The following is a 20,728-nucleotide window of genomic DNA, read 5'->3' as shown; positions in this document are numbered from 1 at the left end:
CTTTGCAGAGACAAAATTGGCCAATCTTTCAAAATTTCTGTTTCACAGATGAGTCTGTCAGATATTCTGGGCTTATCAGCTGAAGATTGAATGCCCCAGTATTACAAAGGAAACTTGGGTGACTGTCTGCAGCCATCAGTGTCTATCGTTTCTGTAATTTTGGAAGCTGGTTGCTCTGCACTTCCTGTTTACTTAGGTAATATTTAACCTTCTCAGGTCTCTGACTAGATAGTTATAATATTACAGGTTTCTTTAGGATCTAAGAAGGTTTTTTTCTAAAAAGATGTTTTTAAATTGATAAATGCAAGTTATGATAAGAAAGTAATTTAGGTACAGAACTTTGGACTCACCAAGATAGGATAGATAGTGGAATACTATCTCCAAGGTTACCAAATACAAATGGATTGGACGTTGTGAATGCAATTCTTACCTGATAATTCTTATAATTTTTCTTAATGTATATAGTTTATTAATGTTTGAGGAAAAGCCATGTTTTAGACTAAAAGGGGGAAATGGGTTAAAAAAAAAGTCCAGTTATGGGGGCTTGGAGAGATGGCTCAGAGGTTAAGAATGCTGTGTGTTCTTCCAAAGGTCCTGAGTTCAAATCCCAGTAACCACATGGTGGCTTACAACCACCTATAATGAGATTTGGTATCCTCTTCTGGCCTGCAGCATACATGTGGGCAGAATACTGTATAAATAAATAATAAATAAATAAATATTTTAAAAACCCAGTTATGTTATGTTACTATGTTTTTGTTTTAATCCCAAGTGTGGGATCTGGGGCTGCTTCAGATTGCCCACAGAAGCTAACTATAATATATCTCATGCTCTGGAAGGGGCATGGTTTGTGCCAGATGTAGATAGTTTAATTCTGAGAACTTTTTTTTTTTTGGTTTTGCAAGACAGAATTTCTCTGTTATACAGAGCTCTGGCTGCCCTGGACCCTCTTTGTTGAACAGGTTTCAGTCTATAGCCTTGGCTGTCCTGGACTCAACTTCACAGAGATCCACCTGCCTCTGCCTCCTGAGTGCTGGGATTAAAGGTGTGCGTCACCACACCCAGCTTAATTCTGAGACCTCTTAAGGGGGTATAAATTGGAGAGCCCTGAGAGGGCCTGTGGAGGTTCTGTTCCCCCTGCTGTAGCTGGTCCCTGCTGCTGTTGGTTCTTGCTGCTGCATTTGGTATTGCTGGGTTGCTGGATTGCTGGGTTGCTGGATTGCTGGATAGTCTGACAAAGAAGAATGGGCTTGCCCCTAGGAACCCAACAACCCCGATCAGGAAGAAGTAGTCTAAAGAAGTCTAGCTTCTGTTTCCCCTCTAACCTTCTTTCTCAACTACCTAGTATTGGGGTATTGGAAGGGATTGGAGTGGAAAAAGGTGTAGATATAAGAACCCAACAAAATGGCTTTAAAAATCCCCACAGCAAACAGATGGGATCTGTGAGACTCCTGATCTGTCACTAGCATGCTTGGTGACCTTGGAGAGTATTGTAGTTTAAGTATAAAAATGTCCCCCACAGACTCTAATATTTGAAAATTTAGTCCCAGATGCTGGTTGACCTTAAAGGATCCTTGCTGTAGGAAGTAGGCAGTGGGGACCCAACTCCATTTCCTATTTCTGTTCTCTAACTACAGGTGCAATGTGGCTAGTTATCTGCTGCTCCCAACACCATGTCTCCTGTCCTGGTGGATTGTATCCCTTCAAACTGTAAGCCCAACGGACTCTTCCTTAAGATGTTCTGGGTCACAGCAATGAGAAAAGTCAGCATGGCGGAGGCTTATTTAACTTGTACGCCTCGCCTGCCATTAGTAAAGCATTACAAGGATAGTACAAGGCTCCTTGGTTAGATTGTTGTGCGAATTAAGGGACTGTGAGGTATAGACAGGCACAGATCAGGTGTTCATTCTACAGTAGCTACTGCCGTTATTACTACACGTGACACCTCAGGAAACTTCTGTGTCCCCCGAGAGGCACCTTGGTTCTTCAGGTATAAAAGGGGGACAGTCACGTGCTACGAACAAAGCTGGGAACACTCACAGCGCTTGGCCGGAACTCTTCCTTGTGGAAGAAGCCCCCGGTCATCATCTTCTTGCTGAACGACATTACGTCGGCTGGGTCATCCAAGCCCCAGTGCTCGTGGGCCCAGAACTTGCCTGTACAGCCTCCGCCGGTCTGTACTTCGTCCACCAAGAAGGCACAGCCATGCTGTTCCAAGAACAGAGGAGGGAGGAACAAAAACACTTGTAAGCCTGGATCCTGGGACCCCTCCCCCTTTCCCTCCCTCCAAGCTGGAACCCAGCTGTGTGCTTCACCCTTGTGTTCTAAACTGTAAAGTCAGGCCCCATTCCTCAGCTATGCAGAGAAAACAGAACAGTTTGGATCACAGCCCTAGAACTGCCCAGAGAGAGCATTAGCAGAGACACCTAATACTCCTGCACACCATCTCAGGGCTCCACCTCCTGTGGCTGCAGTCCCGGGCGTGACTGCATCAGAAGGCAGTGTGTGCAAGCTTGAAGCCAAGCAGTCCCTCCCACTGTGTCTGCTGCCATGTTCTCTGCACTACCCAGATTCACGAGTTCCACATGTGTGTGTAAACTGGCTCATGTCTCATGTTTCTTATCTGTGAACTGACTGGTTTGATATGTCTGCTGCACACAACACACCTATTACCATAGGAATACAATCTCCTCCCCTTCTCCCATGGGCTCTCTGTTGAGCCTTTGGTCTCCTGCCACGGTGGAAACTTTGGAGGGGAGGATCTAGCTGGAGGAAGCCGGTCCCTGGGAGGTGGGTCTTTGGAGGGTCAGAATATCTCCTGGTCACTTCCTGTTTCAGTCTCTAGTCAGGTTTTGTGGGACATGATGGCTCAAGCCTATAACCCTGGCAGTCAGAGCCTGAGGCAGGAAGATTACTCCAGGTTCAAGGCTATCCTGAGTTATGAGTTATGTAGAGCGTTTAAGACCAGACTGGGTTATAGAGTGAGAACCTTAACTAAACAAACAAACAAACAAACAAACAAACCCAGCCTCCAAACTACTGAGGTTTTGGGGTTTTTTTGGTTTTCAAGTAATTTGTTTGTTTTATTTCACGTATTTGAGTGTTTTGTTTGCATGTATGTCTGTGCAGCATTTGCATGCAGACTCCAGGAGAAGGTATCAGATGCCCTGGAGTTGGAGTCACAGACAGTTGTGAGCTGCCATGTGGGTTCTGGGAGTCAAACCAGGGTTCTATAGGAGAGCAACCAATGCTCTTAATCACTGAGCCAACTCTCCAGCCCCCAAACTACTGTTTCAATCAGGTGTCTTAGTTAGGGTTTTTATTGCTGTGGCAAAACATCATGACCAAATAGCAAGCTGGGGAGGAAAGAAGTTATTTGGCGTATATTTCCATATTGCTGTTTATCATCAAAATAAGCCAGGAAAAGGACTTGCACAGAGCAGAAAATTGGAGGCAGGAGCTGATGCAAAGGCCACGGAGGAGTGCTGCTTACTAGCTTGCTCTGCATGACTTGCTCAGCCTGCTGTCTTGTAGAACCCAGGGCAACCTTCCCAGGGAAGGCACCGCCCAGTGGGCTTGGCCCTCCCCATCAATCATTAATTAAGAAAACGTCCTGCAGTCAGATCTTATGGAGGCATTTTTCTCACTTAAGGGTCCGTCCTTTCATATAACTCTAGCTTGTGTGTCAAGTCGACATAAGACCAACCAGGACCCTGGGACTTGTTCAATTAGGAGATCTCTGAAACGGCCTCAGCCTCCCTTCTTTTTCAGTCCTCTGAGGTCTGTAATCGCAGGTGTAGAACGAACATTGTCAACATCAGCTCTTTAGTCTAGAGACTGGCTGTTGCATGCATTAGCTTTTTATCACTATAACTTGACTTAAACAAAGCAAGCCTCCGAGGGAAGATTTCACTTTGCACCATTTCAGAGGGCCCCCACATGCGTGGGTGGGTCACCATGGCGGCAGAAACGTGTGACAGAGGGGAACTAGTCACTTCATAGCTGACAGGAAACAGAGCCTGAAACAGGAAGTGACCGGGAGACAATCTAATCCTCCAGGGACCCACTTCTTCCCCGCTAGATCCTCCCCACTAAAGTTTCTACAATTTCCTACTAGTGCCCTGGCAGGAGACCAAAGGCTCAACAGAGGAGCCCATGGGGGATGGGGGAGGAGTGTATATTCACACGGTAACAGCTGTGTGTACAGCAGACACACCAAACCCATCAGTTCATTTTTACTTACTTTTCTTCAGCACTGAGGCCTGAAGCCAGAACCTTGTGCGTGCTGTACAAGTGCTTTACCGGGGAAACCACAACTCCAGCCCAAGAGGCTGATTCAACAGAAAGTATTTTTAAATAAGAATCGCTCAAGCCTCCCATAATTCGAGCCTGCCCATAACCCAAATGGAGCCCAGGCTCCTGTACAAACTAGGCGAAGCTCTACCATTGAGCTCCACACCTAATACCCGTCCCAACATCTCTGCTCCCAGGAAGGCCGGTCAGTTTCTGCACATCTGCACACGTTCCATGGACCCCAGTGCAGAAGTGGAGCCAAGCTTTTGCTCTGGCGACCCAACCCGGAAATGCTCGTGGTCCTGTCCAGCCTCACGGCGGGCACTCTAACCTTCCTGGCGATGTCTCTCAGCTTGCGGAAGAAGTCATCTGACGCGTGATTGTCTCCACCCTCTGACTGGATGGGTTCCACAATGATTCCAGCCACCGTCCTCTTCTTTTTCCGATATTTCACAATCAGATCTTCCACCTAGAACCCAGACAGGAAAGAGATGCTCACAGAGGCTCCAGAACAGGAGTAGAGTCCACGGATGGGCGCTCAGGGTCGGGGTGGGCGGGGGTGGGGGGTGGGAGGGTGGTGTTCTTCGAATCCTTTGAAAACATATTGTCCGTGGTATTTCCCCTGGCAAGCGTGGGACCTGTTAGGAGTCACATTATATACAGGCATGTTTTCCTCCGTTATTGGGGCTAGCACCCATGGAACAAGTAATTCAGCCTTCTGAAGCTTCCCTTCCTTGATCTGCAAGTGCTGCACATTATAGCCCAGGCTAGCTTCATATTTGTTATGTAGTGCCTGTTCTGATGGCCAGCACTCAGGAGACAGAGTCCAAGGACTGCCTGGTCTGCAGAGGAAATTCCAGACCAGCCAGGGATACATAATGAAATCTTTTTTGTTGTTGTTGTTTCTTTCTTTCTTTCTTTTTTTCTTTCTTTCTTTCTTTCTTTTTTTTTTTTCCCAAGACAGGGTAGCCTTGGCTGTCCTGGAACTCACTTTGTAGACCAGGCTGGCTTTGAACTCACCAAGATCTGCTTGCCTCCGTCTCCCCAGTGTTGGGATTAGAGGTGTGTACCATCACTGCCTGTCTGGAAAACCAAGTGGGGACATGTATTCTAGATTATCCTGCCTCGACCTCCAAATTCTGGGATTGTAAGCACGTAAGTGGACATATTAGGATAATCAGCTGGGAAGGCGGTGGCCACTACTCTAAGCACAGCGCAACTGTTGCCCCTGCTATGTTGTTACTGTTCTTCCTGCTTGGTGTGCGGGGGCTCTTGGGCACACTGAGATAGAGGCTGGTCAGAGAAGCTGCTGCAGAGCCTATCCGCAGTGAAAGCAGCCTCACTGCGGCTGCGTGTTATGGGCCTGGTGACTGTGTGGAGGCAACACCTGGACTGACTTGAGAAGATGGCCAGGGTGATAAATATTGGCTGGAAATGGTGACAAGCTTAAGAGGAAAGCCAATAGGGTTATTTGAGCATCGATCCAATAATAATCCAAGATAGAAGATACAGTTATTGTTGTTCTAACAGTAAAACTCTTCCTACACTTTTCCATTTCCTATATGGGGCAGATTAGAAGAGGATGTTCCTGGAGACATGGAGATGTGAAGACAAAGGACTGCAGGTCCTCATTCTTTCCCCGGAAACATGAAGAAGCTCTAGAAATCAGCGAAAGATGCCAACCACAGAACTAGACAAAGGGCCTTTTTCATTACCAGACATCCGTATTATTTAAATAGACCTATTTAAGTCTATTTAATTTGCCCCCAAAGAAATGGTGGAGAAGTTGCTACCAGAAGTGGGGGTGAGTGCTAGGCAGTAAAACAATGCCTCTTGTCCCTTCCTGTGCAGCGTGAGGTCGCCGTGTCCTGCACTTGTCCTCTTCTGGGCTCAGACTCAGGATACTGAGAGAAACAGAGATGGAAGGAAGCTGTGGGGATGCAGATTACCTCTTCTAAGCAGCGGGCCTCCTCCTGCTGGTTGTCCTTCACGAACTCCTCCAGTGGGTACTTCAGCCGTGGAAATGGAGCAATGGGCCAGTCAAAGGAAGGGATGTCAATCTTGTGAATCGCTTTGGAATGTGTGGTCGCTAAGCAACCTGAGCCCAGCAAAACAGAAAAGCAGATACGTGGCTCGAGGCGGTAGCATAGAATGTCTTTAAAGAGGGTATGATGAGCTCTTCAGACCAGTGCATGTAGAGCCCTTGGATGGTGTGTGTGTGTGTGTGTGTGTGTGTGTGTGTGTGTGTGTGGTGTGTGTGTGTGTGTGTGTGTGTGTGTGTGTGTGTGTGTGTGTCAGGGCACACATGTGTGGTGGTCAGAGCACAGCTGCTACCCTGTCAGTCCAGGCATTGACCTCAGATCATCAGGCTCGGCAGCAAGGATGTGTGTGTGTGTGTGTGTGTGTGTGTGTGTGTGTGTGTGTGTGTGATGATTAATTGTAGATTAAACCCAGTTTCTGAAGAGGAGAGACAAGGGTTCAAATCCTTGCTCTTTCATTAAGTGGCCTTGGAAAGTTCCTGCCATTGCTGGCCCATAATCCATACTTGCAAACAGCACAATCATTCCCTCTCTATAGGGACCTGGATGGAATTGATTCATCCCTACAGGAGGGATGGATGGGGCATGTTTATATTCTATGCTATGGTTCTTATTTAATCAATGTGTATGTTTATGTCTGTGTGAATGTAATGCCTGAGGAGGCCAGGAGAGGGCGTGATACCTCCCGGACCTGAACTTGCAGGTGGATGCTGGGGATCAAAACTTAGGTCCCCTGAAGAACGCTGAGCACTCTCAGCCTCTGCACTGTCTTTCTAGCCCTTTATACTCTATATTGTAAGAGAACATTTGTGTTTCATATTGTAGAGAGGAGTCTACAGGCACACAATGTGCTTTCGAAACTATCTTAAAATATTTTATTTTACATGTATGAGTGTTTTGCGTGTGTGTGTGTGTGTGTGTGTGTGTGTGTATGTGTGTGCGTACGCGCGCGTGTGGACTGTGGGCTGGAGAAGGCTGTCAGATTCCCTGGACCTAGAGTCACAGATGGTTATAGGCTGCCATGTGGGGGCTGGGAACTGAATCCTCCTCTGCAAGAGCAACAAATTTTCTTAACCACTGAGCCATCTTTCCAGCAACATGTCTTTTCAAGATTAAAAAAAAAAAATTACATTTATTTATTTATTTGGCGAGTGAGTATGCCAGAGTGCATGGGAGGGTAGGGTGACAACCAATGGGAGTCCCAAGTAGGTTCTGGGGATCAAATCAGGACAAGTTTGGTGACAAGCACCATTACCCGCTGAGCCATTTCAGCTGCCCTATGGGTTCACATTGCCCATTGTGTACACTGCTAACGGTTTATTTGTTCTGAGTTAACCTTTGGCCCAGGTGGTGTCTTGGAAGGATTGTGAGGCTCAGAGGCTTGAGAAATATGAACGTTGCTGCAGAGGGAGATATAGCAATGAGGGGAAAGTTCAGGAGGTGACGCAGAGAGATACACAGACACCAGAATCTCAGAGAGGAGGTTAACTCTGATCAGAAGACAACACTGACCTTCAGAATGACTGATACCTTCGTTCTTACTCCTTGTAAAACGTGCAGGCTGGAGATGGGGTGGGGTGGGAGAGGCGGGCACACACGCACCCTTTAACCCTCTGCCTTCTCAGTCTGATGCATTATTTCCAGAAACAAGGCAGCTTAAAGATTCAACTTCTGTCTTTGCTCATTAGTGTGATAAGCTGCTTAACCTGCTTAAACTCTGTAGGCCCTCCATTGAGACCTACTCTAGTTCCCAGCACAGCTGCAGCGCCTCTGTTAACACCTGTTGTCGCCTTTAGCCTATCAGAAGCCATTTTTCCTCCAAGTCTCCATTTTGATCATAAGGTGAAATTAATTTCAAGTTCTCAGGCCCTATGTTCCTGAGACCAGGATAGTTCAACACTTGCTGCTTAGAATAAAATAACAGATGGTAAATGCATGCTCTGCTTGAGTTAAAGATAAATGTATGCTCTATTAGAGTTAAGACTGCAACGATATGCTATGTTTCCTTTTCTCCAGTCCCTAAGCCTGTATCCTAGCCAATCATCTTGAAATGTTTTGTCTAGCTACCCAGATTCAATGTCCTTGGAAATGCTTTGTTTAACTGGTAAAAATGATGTAATGCTGCCCCCTGCCCCCTCACTTCCTATACCTGGATAACTGGTTGTTACCTGGTTATGTTTATATATATACATATTTATATACATATATATAAAGCATACATAAATATATACATATTTATATATATATAAAGCCTGCCTTAGAAGCAGACCAGCATCATAGTCTGTCTCCTGAGCCCAGATTATGTCCCTGACTCATGCGTTTTTTGTTCATCGTTCAATAAACTTCCACCAGAGTCTGGTGTTGGGCTATTCCTGGAACCCAAAACAATTAGCATCTGTGGTGACAGGCAGCATTCTGGGATCATAATGGTCCATCCTTACCCATGGTCCTCCCGTGGAAAGCACCCATGAAGGAGAGGATGCTGTAGTCTGGACATCCAGGACTCTGGAATGAAAAAAGTACAGGTACCAGCCATCATTGTGAGCACTGAGGAATGTGTGCTACTCAGTAGACCAAGAAGAAGCTAGGCATCCGTCAGAACGAGGATCCTTCTTAGGGCGGGGGTGGGATGGGGGTGGGGCGGGGGCGGGGCTGTAAACTAGATCTTAGCTGTCTATACCCAGACTGCAGGTGTCTTGTTTTGTTTGCGCTTTCCCTCCACACATCCCAGAATACTCTCATCACTACTTCCTGTTTGTCTCCAGATTATAAAGGGAACAGATAAACCAAGCCGGGTTGGTGGCACAGGGTGGTAATGCCATGGGCCTCTGCTACTTTGAGGCTACAGGCTTCAGGTCAGCCTGGGCTATGTGGAAACTGTGCCATAAAACACAGCACAGCACGACACGATGCAATGGCCACAGACACGCATTATTAGGTACACTTCGATGCAGCTACTAAGGTCTAAAAATGTTGATAGACCAAGCTGTCCTCGGATATCAAGTGAGGATGGACCCCATCCTGTCGCATGAACCTCATGATCTCTCAGTTGGGAAGCCCCACACTGAACTGAGCTTTCTGCATTCTTGGTCAGACGAGGTGATGCCCAACCGTTTCTGGTTGCGATGACTACAAGCACCAGTGGGGGGAACACTAGTGCAGACGTTGGTGCCGGTGGTTTGGGCGGTTCGAGACTTGAGCAGACATTCATGGCTTCTGTACACTGTCAATTTCAGGAAGCTGTTCTGGTAACTAGTGGCCAATTAGGAAGCAAGCTACTCAGACTTTGGACCAGGAAGTAAACTCCAGGTGGCAAGACCTGGGGACTCCTCCTCATTCAGAAGTCTAAGGGTCAACCAACTAGTGTCAGCACGAGGTGGCTAGGGCAGGTCCCCAAATGGGTGAGGCAGTAGGTGTGCATGTTTCCAGGACTGAACTCAGGCTCTCAGGCTTGGAACTAGCCACCTTTACTGAGCCACCTCTCCAGCTTTGCACCTACCTGGTTGACCATGCAGGTTTCCAGCTCCTCTTTTGAGAAACCTCTCTGGCCCCGTTCTTTACTCTGCCAAAACAGAACAGAGGCATGCTGGGGTCAAAGAGGCATCCCCTCCCCCACCAAGGTGATGCGTATTCCAGACAACTAGAGTAGTTTTTAAGAGTTAATGTTCTATCACACACGACACGTCTAGGTAGACACGAGACACTAACTGAGCTTGCGATGAAATAAATGCAAGTGTTGCTATATGATCTATTAAGATTTTATCAGCAGCGACCGGGGTTTGTTGAGGGGTGACTTACAGCAAGAATGAAGAGATTTGACTGTCGGGTTGCTGAAATGATTGGCCACCCAAGAAATTGAAATCCCCCCCCTCACCCCCCGCCCTGAGTCTCACAAACTGAACTGAAGCCCAAGGGTCAATTGTCTCCTTGGGACAAAAGAGGGGGGACTTGCGTCCATGAGAAGGATTCGCAGGTTGTCAGAATCTTTCAGGAGAGACTGGAGCTAACACAATGGTGAGTCAGGACCACACCCTGACCAGGACCGCTTACTTGTGTAGGTCTCTGGACCTGGAAGACAGACTTGGGGTGTGACTAGACCTCTTTACTTGTCCCCCCTCCCAGTGGGGCCACATTGGATCAATCCCCATAGAGACTATGAATCTGTCTCGCTGGCTTCTTGAGGGCAGGTGGCTCGGTAGACTCTGTCCTGATAGCTCCAGTAATTAACTGCACCAACAGCAGAACGGGGTGCTGGGGAAGCTCCAGCCAAGTTCTCTGTGGGTTATACCCAAGCTGAACACACTGGGGTGTCGGTGTGGGTGCTCCCGCCCCACAGCTCACCCGGTACCACATGAAGACGGTCTTGAACGCGTTCTCGTTGGAGCAGGAGCCACAGGCCATGGTGATGAGCTGGGACATGCCCTTGGGTGCCACCTGCAGAGAGAGCCCACTGTGAGTAACTTGGACCCCATTTCTGTTTCTAGAGCCGAATCTTCCAGCCTGGGTGGAAGGCTGTGGGAGGGAACCAGGGACGTATCAGAAACAGCAGGTGGGAAGGGTGGCCTCCGATGTTTCCAGGGTGTCGAAGAAGCTTAGGGAGATCCTTGAGGTCAGCAGAGAGGAAAGAAGACTAGAGAATTCCAGGGGAGGCCAGCCTAGTGTGGCTGTGTACACCTGCCCACCTCAGCACTGGCTGGGACCACACAGTGAGACTGTCTCAAATTTTTAAAAACTGTGTGTGTGTGTGTGTGTGTGTGTGTGTGTGTGTGTAAATAGCAGTCCTCTCTGGGACTCCTGAGGAATCCCACTTCCAAGATGGTAAGCTGGGGTTCTCAGTGACTTTAGTGTCTTCAACAAGGAGGACTGAAGAGGAGTCCAACGAGGACCAAATCCCTCATGCCAAATTCTCATCACAGGACACATACAAATTTCCCCAGGATGCCCCTTGTCCTGCACCCAAAAACCTTTCTTTTCTTCACAAGAAAAATTAAATATCTTCCTCTTGAGGGCTGGAGATGTGGTAGAGCACTTGTCTAGCATGTACAAAGCATGGCTTCAGATTCCCAGGCCCGTACAAAATGGGTGTGGTGGCACACTCCTGTGATCCAAGTAGATCCAAGAAGATCAGAAGTTCAAGGCTATCCCCATAGTGGGCTAGCCTCGGTTATATAGGCCATTCATTTGAGGCCATTCTGGGCTACATGAGACCCTGTTTACACACACACACACACACACCCACACACCCACACACACACACACACAATTTATGAAAGAATCAAGTAAAAAGTTGAGCATCTCTCTCTCTCTCTCTCTCTCTCTCTCTCTCTCTCTCTCTCTCTCTCTCTCTCGACAGGGTTTCTCTGTCTAGCCTTGGCTGTCCTGCACTTGCTTTGTGGACCAGGCTGGCCTCGAACTCACAGAGCTCTTCCCACCTCTGCTTCCCAGAGTGTTGGGATCACAGGCATGCGCTATCGAGCGTGGCAGCAAGGCTGTCTCTTATCCCCTTATTTCAATGCATTTTCCTTACTCCCCCCATCCCCCGCCCTTTTAGATAGGGCCCACGTAGCCAGGTAGCTGCTGCTGCTGCTGCTGCTGCTGCTGCTGCCACCCGCCCGCCTGTCCTTCTTGGTTATGAATCTCATCCTTTCCTGTCCCTGCCAGGGCTGCCTCTGAGGACAGACAGACAGGCTAGAAAGCGGAGGTGGCACTACAGACATGCAAGGGGTCACCCCCCAAACTCACCGACATCAGGGACTCACGGAGCTTATCCACAAAGTTCTCCGGAGGCAGGATGCCCAGGGCAGGCCTGTTGATGAATGTGCTCTGCAAAAGAACAGCAGGCAAACGTGTCAGTCTTGGGGGCCAACCCAGGTCCTCCTCCGCCACATGGTGGTGCCTTACACAGTGAGAGGTCAAATAGACTCCTCCCTGGCACTGTGAGCTCACTGGTGTTGTTTTAGCATTTTTGTTTTTCTTTTGGGGGGAGATGAAGTCTCACATAGCACATGCTGGCCTGGAATTCACTAGTGTATTTTCATATTTTTTAATAAATTTTTTTCTTTTTTTCTTTTCTCTCTCTTTCTCTTCCTTCCTTCCTTCCTTTCTTTCTTTTTTAAAGAGGCACCTTAAGGCCATAGCAGGGGCTGGAGAGCTGGCTTGGTGGGTAAAGCTCCATGTACATGTGAGGACCTTAGTTTTGATCCCCAGAACTCACGGAAAGTCGGATGTGGTAGTGAGTGTCTGCCTATAAAACCCCTATGTCCCTATGTCAAGATGGAGGGCAGAGACAGGAGAATCCTCGGAAGCTTGGGCCAGCCAGCCTGCAGTGCTCGCTGGGGAATGAGAGTCTATGTCTCAAACAAGGCGGAAAACAAGACGGGGACTAACACTCGAGATTGCCCTCTGCCCCCCACATGCAGTGTGGCCATGCATATGCATGGGGCACTGGGGCATGTGCGCGTGCGTGCACACACACACACACACACACACGTGCACACATACACGTGCACACCCACGCATGCACATACTACAGTTGTGGAACTTCTAAATAGAATGCAGGTGTGTGGGTGAAGCTGGGTAAATAACTACAGATAAAAGCCATAGCATCTTTTCATCAGTCTATCTTCCCGCCTCCCACCACTGCCGTCACCGCCCACTCTGATAATTGTGGGTCTAGAGAATTACTTCCCTCTGCAAGAAAATCGACAGTGTGGGTCAAAGCGGTGGCTCACGCCTGTAATCCCAGTACTCAGGAAGGCAGAGGCAGGCAGATCTCTGTGAGTTCCAGGACAGCCAAGGCTACAGAGAGAAACCCTGTGTGGGAAAAAAAAAAGCCTTACTGATGTTTGCTTCTCACACCTGAGAGTGAGAGGTTCGGTGAGGACAGTCTGTCCCAAGATGAGTCCACCCCACCCTGTTGCTGCTGGGCTGGACCTCAAGTTGAGGAAAACAGCACAAACACACTTCCAAAGAAAGAGGAAATGTGCATTGACTTTCTAATTTTAATAAAGTTTTAGCTTCAAATGGCCTCTGGCTGAGGGATAGTAGTTTGAGCCCCTAAGCCAGGCAGGTGCCATTGAGGGTAAAATCCCATACTGACACACACCCTCAGGGGCTGGACTAAGGCTTAGGTGGGAGAGCGCTTGTCTAGAGTGACAGGGTTTCTCTGTGTAGCCTTGGCTGTCCTGGACTCCTTTTGTAGACCAGGCTGGCCTGGAACTAATGGAGATCTGCCTGCCTCTGTCCCCTTGAGTGCTGTATAGGAAGCTCTGGGTTCCATCCTTTATACCAAATACATCAGGTATGCTGGCACACATCTTTAAGCCCAGAACTGGGGAGGTGGAGACAGGAGGATCAGACATTCAAGGTTCAAGCTTGAAGCCTGGCTGCACAAGACCCTGTCTCAAAAATATCCAAACAAAATAAAGTTAAAGTTATTACAGGCAAATCACTTAAAATGAAGCCTCAATGACTGTCTCTTTAAAACAGAGAGAGCAAGCAGTGCCCATCTTTGCTTACTGGGGTACTAGGAAGACTCTAGGAAATGCTAACTTCCTACCTGTGGCCTTCCTCCTTGCCTCACCCCACCCGGAGGGGATGATCCTAGAGAGCCTGGGACAGTGAGACCAGGGAGGAAGCGTGGTCCTTCTGGTCACCTACTCCCTGGTGGTCACTGGACAGGCCCTTTGCACGTCCTTAGGATAACACGTAGTAGGTCAGGCAAGCAGCTAGAGTGGTGGTTCTCAACCCGTAGGTCGCCTAAGGCACAGATATTTGGAAGGCACAGATATTTACGTTACAATTAGTAACGGTAGCAAAATTATGGAAAACATTATTGATTCGTAACATTAGCAAAATTATGATGTAGCAACAAAAAATAATTTTAAGGTTGGGAGGGGGGCGGTTCACCACAACGTGAGAAACTGTATTAAGGGGTTGCAGCGTCAGGCAGGTTGAGAACCGCTGAGCTGGAGGCTGGGTGCTGGTTAGTAGCACATTGTACAAAGCCAGGAATTCAGGATAGGTCAGGTTTTCAAGAGTGATGAAAGGGGCACTCTGGCCTCTCAGAATGGGAAGTCAAGGACACAGCTGGACCTTGGCCTGGATCCCAAATCCCTTGTCTTGTGATGGAGTTGGCTCTCATGATAATGACCAGACACCTCTGCAGTGGGCTAAGAGCCCTGGGGATTCCACCCCCCCCCCCCCCCCCCCGTGACACACACCAGCCAGCGGGACTGGGGAGGTGACATAGGGAAGCTGTTCAAGGGATAAGAGACGTGAGAATGGACCTGGGTTATGAGAAGGATCACACCAAATGCAGCCTGGCACCTTGGCTTGGATTCTAGGCCACATCACAAAAGGAAAGGCCTGGGAAGATTGGCAAGTTCCAAGTGATGTCTGTGGCTCTGCCCCGAGCAGCACTCTAACTTGCACACAGCGTTTGGTAAATGGCCTTGACTTCAGGGGCAGCTGGAGAAAGGAGGCAGGAACTATCTTTGCAGTTTGTCTGAAAATCAAAAAGTATTCTCTTGCTATGAATAAGAACATTTATTATAAAAAGTAGGATTTGGGCAGGGTGTGGCATAGCTTCTCGTCCAGTCCAAGGCCAGCCTGGTGTACACAGCAAGCTGTAGTCTGTGGAGATCTCTCCCTTGGTAGAGAGCTCGCCTATGGCCTATGATGCACAAAGCCCTGGGCCCCCTTCGCAGAACTGTAGACACCTAGTACGGAGCAATTATGCCAGCAATTATGAGCACTCAGGAAGTGGAGGCAGAGAGCTCAGAAGCTCGTTTGTCCGTAGCTCTGCCTGGAGGTTGAGGCCAGTCTAGATCACAGGAGAGGCTGTCTCAGAAACAGCCAAGCAACCCAAACCAAACAAGTGGAGACTCCCTGGCATGTGGGGACTTCTCAGTCATGCCCCTCTGCTCAGATAAGGTCAATGCAAATCCGAACAGTGCCGTTGCTTCACAGTGGGAGATTCAGGACAGGGGGTCCCTGGCTCCTGATGGCTTTAGGATGTGTCTGGGACCAGAAGAAAGGGGGGACAGTTTCATACCGTTGTCACTTTCCCTGCTTTGTGAGCCCTCCTTGGTGGGCCTAGGAGACGCAGAGGGGCCAGGAAGGTTGAGAAGTACGGACTATGAACTTTGTTCATTGCTCAGGACCAGAGAGGTCAGGCAATTTGTCCCAAGACACACAGACTTGCCTCTAGGGTGGGTTTTCTGGATTCTAATAGCATTCTGGGACCGGAACTCTAAGGTACCTCTGCTCAGAAATGCTAATGCTGGGCACACATTTGCTTGACACAACCGGAGCTCTGCCCTGCTCCTGAGGCTTGTGAGAAATCAGGGACATGGTAAGATCAGCGTAGGGGCAAACTGCTGCCATGGGCTGCAGAGAAAAGGCCCCCAGAGGGAGACAGGCAGGCTGGCAGCTTGATTGCCTATCTGGGCCCAGAGAAGATGTGGGGGCGGTGTTCTTGCTCGACAAAGCGTGGCGTTAAGAACAGAAAATATCTGGGACATGTGGCCGCAGCATCAAATGAGGACAGGTTTCCAGAAGGCTTGCCGGTCTTGAAGTGCAGCAGAGGGAGAATTGGCTTTGGCTGTGCAGCCCTACAAATGAGCACTTAACATCTCTGAAGTTCAGGGTCTTTATCTGCCAGTGTGTGAACCTCTTGCCAGGTATTGAAAGAGAGCCTCGGGGAGGGAAGGCACAGGGGCAGTTCAGAACTCAGTCTTGAAGAATGGCACAACAGCCTGGAGGTCACAGACAGGTGAGTGTCTTCCTTGGCCCACTGTGTGCAGCCATCCCAGGTGCAGGGAGGCCAGACTGTAGCTGTTAACTCATGTCAATGTGACCATGCACAGGCAAGGCCCAAATACAGTGCACAGTATAGAGGAAATGTATTGAAATGGCCCTGGAGACATTAGATCTGGAACCAAGATAGGTTCAAGGGACAGTACCCATTTTTGCAGTGGCTTGAAATCACCAGGCTGGAGTGTCACAGTGGGATGAGTGTGGCCCGAGAGGGTTGACAGGAGGCCAGGTGTGGCTGGGGGGAGAGGTCTTAGTGGGCAAAGCTCCTGTTAAAGCAAGCATAAGGACCATAAGGCTTGGTGGCCCACCTGGAATTCCAGGCTTGCAAGGTGAGACAGAAAACAGGGGGGCCCTTAGCAATGGGACCATGTCTCCCAGTGGGAGGTGCAGGTGTGTGGGGAAGCAGGGAAGGTTTCCGTGAGAACAGGGAGCTGTCAGCGCAAGAATCGGACTCCACGGGTCCTTCCCGTCACGTGTTGCTGGGAAGACTGCCTCCGCAGGCAGCTGACACTGCAAATATGTGTGACATGTTTGTTGACACGTTCTTTCAGCACCAGCTGCCAAGGCATCTGGGATCTGCACAAGTTTCGAAACAAAACAGCTTTGACCGTAAACACAGCCCCCCACCCCGAGCCTCTGGCTTCACTGGCCCTCTTCTCAGGATCCCCTTCGCACCTGCTTTAGCTTAACTGGCATCAAGATTGTTCCTCCTAGGCAGGCAGTCCTTCTCCTGCCCACTGATCATGGCTCCTGCAGGAGAGTTTCACTTCTGAGTTCAAAAGGACTTAAAATACTTTTTGGGTCAGGGTCTTCTGTAGCCCAGGCTAGCTTTGAACTTGTCAGCTAGCTTAGGACGGCCTGTAACTTCTGATATCATGGCACCTACCGCTTAAGGGGCGGAATTAGAGTCATGCACAACCACAGGCAGCAAACACAGTGCTAAGGATGAAACCTAGGGCTTCGTGCCGGCTAGGTGAACACTCTACCAAGAGCCACGTCCCCAGAACAGGTAAGAGAGGAGTTCAGTTCTTGACTAGGTCTGGGCTTTTTTTTCCGGTCCCCTGCTTTCCTTTAGGGATCAAGTCTCCCATCATGAGTGGATAAAATGTTCTCCTCTGAGATATACAGAAACTCACACACACTAAGAGTCGGACAGGGCATGAAGTGATGGAGACCCTACCCCCACCCCGATGCTGGTGGGAAAGTTTGTCGGTAAGTTTGTCAACTGGCAGGATCTGAAGAAAGAGACCATGAAGGCCCGCCGTGGTCACAGTTCTGCCGCTAGCTCTGGATCCAGCGTGGAAACACACAGGCGGACCTCATGGAGGACACAGGCTCCATTGTCTACAGCCGCTGTCTTCCCGAGAGCTCCAAAGTGGAACTCTCCTCAGCACAAAGATAAGCTGGCCACAGTATATTCACACAGGCAATGCCATGAACCCACCAGAATGGATGGTCTCCTGCTCACAGGGGACGAACGGCTACATGATTTATTTATTTATTTATTTATTTTTTGAGACAGGGTCTCTCTGTGTAGCCTTGGCTGCCCTGGACTCGCTTTGTAGACCAGGCTGGCCTCGAACTCACAGCGATCCGCCTGCCTCTGCCTCCCGAGTGCTGGGATGAAAGGCGTGCGCCACCACTGCCCGGCACATGATTTTTTTTTTTGAGAAAAATAATCAAAGACAAGAAATGATTCCATTCATGGGGCAGGGAAGAGGAGAGACACAGGTGTCTTTTAGGAGAAAGGGGCAGGCTCTGTCTCGTTTGGATGGGAGAAATCATATCTGGCTGACCTGTTTTGATCCCTGTCCCTACTCACACAGTCTCAGTGCGAGGTGAAGTATTTCATATTTCATACAGCATTGCTGTGCCTGCTCAGCATATCCGCATTGCAGGAGGAACCACAAGATGCTAGGTCTCTGGATCTGTCTGCCATCTCTAGGCCCATGCCTGGTGTCACCAGGAAGATATCACGGAGGCTCCTAATGGGCTCACTTGGGGGATGGATCTGTATTTCCCTAGGGGCCCAGTGTGACCACGTGAGCAGAAGTAGAAGAGGATAAAATTTCAGGTGGTGACGTAGGCTGCAAGGAGACCAGGAAGAAAGGAATCTGCCAATAGGCTTAATGAGCCTCAGGCACTTACCCCAGAGCCTCCAGATGGGAGCTGGGGAGACCTGCCCAGGAGCAGAGAGGTGGTGCACAGAGATTGCTCTGAGTTTATTGTTGTTTTGAGACAGGGTCTCCTGTAGCCCAGGCTGGATTTAAATGTGCTATGTAACTGAGGTTGACCCTGAACTCTTGATCCTCCTGCCTCAGCCTCCAGAGGCTATGCCATTATAGGCATGTGCAGCTATGTGTAGCTCTTGGGTATTGTTTTAAATCAAATTTGTGGCCATCTGTTAGTATAGTAATTGAAATTGAATATATATATTGAATATATATTGAAAAAATATATATACATATATATGAATCAAAATTGCATGGTGGGGGGAACAAATAGGAAAGTAAAATTTCTATGATGATGATGATGATTTAATTTTTATATAAGATCTCATGTAACCCATTCTGGTCTCAAATACATTTATGCACCTGAAGGGGGCCCTGAATTCTGATCCTCCTGCTTCCATTCCTTGAGTACTGGAATTGTTGATACTTGCCATCCTGCCCCCCCACCCCACCCTTTCATTAACTGGTATGCATAGAACCGTATGGGCTTACTGCGTACTTGGGCATGTCGACACCTGAGTGACATCCCCCCACCCCAGGAAAATGACATCTAAAAAGGATCCTTAAAAGGACAAACATGGGCAACCATGGCTTCTGGGACAGACTCACTGAGCATACCAAGGAGGGGCACTGAGGGCAGACACAGTCTCCTCCCCTGTTGAAGCTTAGAGCCATGGCTTCCCACCACGCCTGGGACAGCTCTTCTATCAGGGCGCCTCTCAAGCAAGGTTACTGTACCCACCAGAGGAAACGCAGGCATTTCTAAGGCTTTTTGCCTTGACAAGAGGCCCCCAGAACATGAAATGATCTAGATCTACACACCATCTGTGCCAAGACTGAGACAACCTACTGAAGGCTGAGCTGGATTGTTTCTGGCAGCTGGACACAAAGCCACACGTATCTGGAAAGAGGGACTCTCAGTTGAGAGTATAGATCGGACTGGTACTATTGTTTTTGTTGTTGTTTTGTTTTTTAAGATTTACTTATGTATACAGTGCTCTGCCTGCATGTCCACCTGCAGGCCAGAAGAGGGCATCAGATCACATTATAGATGCTTGTGAGCCACCATGTGGTTGCTGAGAATTGAACTCAGGACCTCTGGAAGAGCAGGCGGTGCTCTTAGCCGCTGAGCCATCTCTCCAGCCTCCAGACTTTGGTAGTGTTAAGTGTCACCTGTCCCAATGTTTTGTAAACACTGTTCTCCATCACCTTCTGAATGGCCTATAGCAAAGGCAGGAGAGAAAGGCAGGACTTCCGGGAGACATAGGAACGCTGGGAAAAGAAAGAGGTGCGAGAATATTTGGAGATGTGGAAGAAGGGGAAATGAAGGAAGCCGGAGGTAGGAAGCAGAGGAGAGCTAAAGAATTACACGGCAGAACATAGAATAACATAATGTGTTAATTTACATGATAAGAGCTAGTTGGGAACAAGAGTAAGCTAAGGCCTAAAGCTATTATAAATAACTATAAGTCTCCATGTCATTACTCAGAGCCGGGGTGGACACAGAAAGTCCACCCTTTCCTGGGAAGTCTTGCCTGACCTCTGACTGCTCCGTCACAGATGAACGCAGTCCCCTGGATTTAGTCCAAGCACTGCTACTGGCCCCTGTGGCCTTGTGCAGCACGACGGTTAATACTGTCAATTTGGTAGGACCTAGAATCACCTGTGATGAGCTTGCTAGATTGCACTGTGCTGGGAAGACCCACTCTAAGTGTGTGGGCCACTGCCATGTGGGCCGGAGTTCTGAGTAAAACGGAGGAAGCGAGATGCAAACTGCTGTTCATCTCTCTCTGCTTCCTGACTTTCAGGTGCAACGTGACAAGCTGCCTCTTGCCCCTGCTACTGAGTCTCCCCAACCATGATGGCGTATTCCCCAAATTATGAGCCAAAATAGCTTCCCCCTCCCCTTACGTTGCTTATGTTACAGCGAATGAGAAAACGAATCCAGGCAGATATGTAATCTTTCTGTTCCTCGGTTTCTTCATCTATTAAACACTCCTGAGTCACAGAATGTTACAGTTGATAAATATAGACCATATAGGCAGTTATTTGGTGGGGGGGGAGAGAATATGCTCAACATACAGTATATACATGTATTAGAGTTTGACAGTAGTACATGTAAAAGGGAGGCTAACGAGATGGCTCAGGGTCAAGAGCATGTGCAGCTCTTGCAGAAGGCCTGGCTTTCGTTCCCAGCATCCACATCAGGCTGCTCACAGCAGTCTGTAACTCCTGTTCGTGGGGATCTGATGCCCTTTTCTGGCCTCTGAGGGGGCTGCATACACACAGCTCACTTTCAGACATGCAAATTAAAAAAAAAAACCTTAAAGAGCAGAACGCAGTACC

The 20,728-nt window shown here is 48.7% G+C and overlaps 1 protein-coding gene across 1 annotated transcript in view; it reads right to left on the bottom strand.

Annotated features, from left to right (window-relative positions):
• The window catches only part of ABAT (4-aminobutyrate aminotransferase), an 83,120-nt gene that overhangs the window by 9,566 nt on the left and 52,826 nt on the right, over positions 1-20,728 (bottom strand). The window contains exons 7-13 of the mRNA XM_084764749.1: positions 12,075-12,155; positions 10,674-10,766; positions 9,832-9,894; positions 8,774-8,837; positions 6,243-6,391; positions 4,625-4,762; positions 2,041-2,208 (exon numbers count right to left, since the gene is read on the bottom strand). Coding sequence (XP_084620875.1) covers positions 2,041-2,208; positions 4,625-4,762; positions 6,243-6,391; positions 8,774-8,837; positions 9,832-9,894; positions 10,674-10,766; positions 12,075-12,155 — 756 coding nt within the window. The remainder of the gene's footprint in view (positions 1-2,040; positions 2,209-4,624; positions 4,763-6,242; positions 6,392-8,773; positions 8,838-9,831; positions 9,895-10,673; positions 10,767-12,074; positions 12,156-20,728) is intronic.

This window comes from Acomys minous (genome assembly GCF_964271855.1).
Source record: "Acomys minous genome assembly, chromosome: 16".
In the NCBI taxonomy this organism is placed as follows: domain Eukaryota; kingdom Metazoa; phylum Chordata; class Mammalia; order Rodentia; family Muridae; genus Acomys; species Acomys minous.
This window is presented reverse-complemented; position numbering and strand designations above follow the sequence as displayed.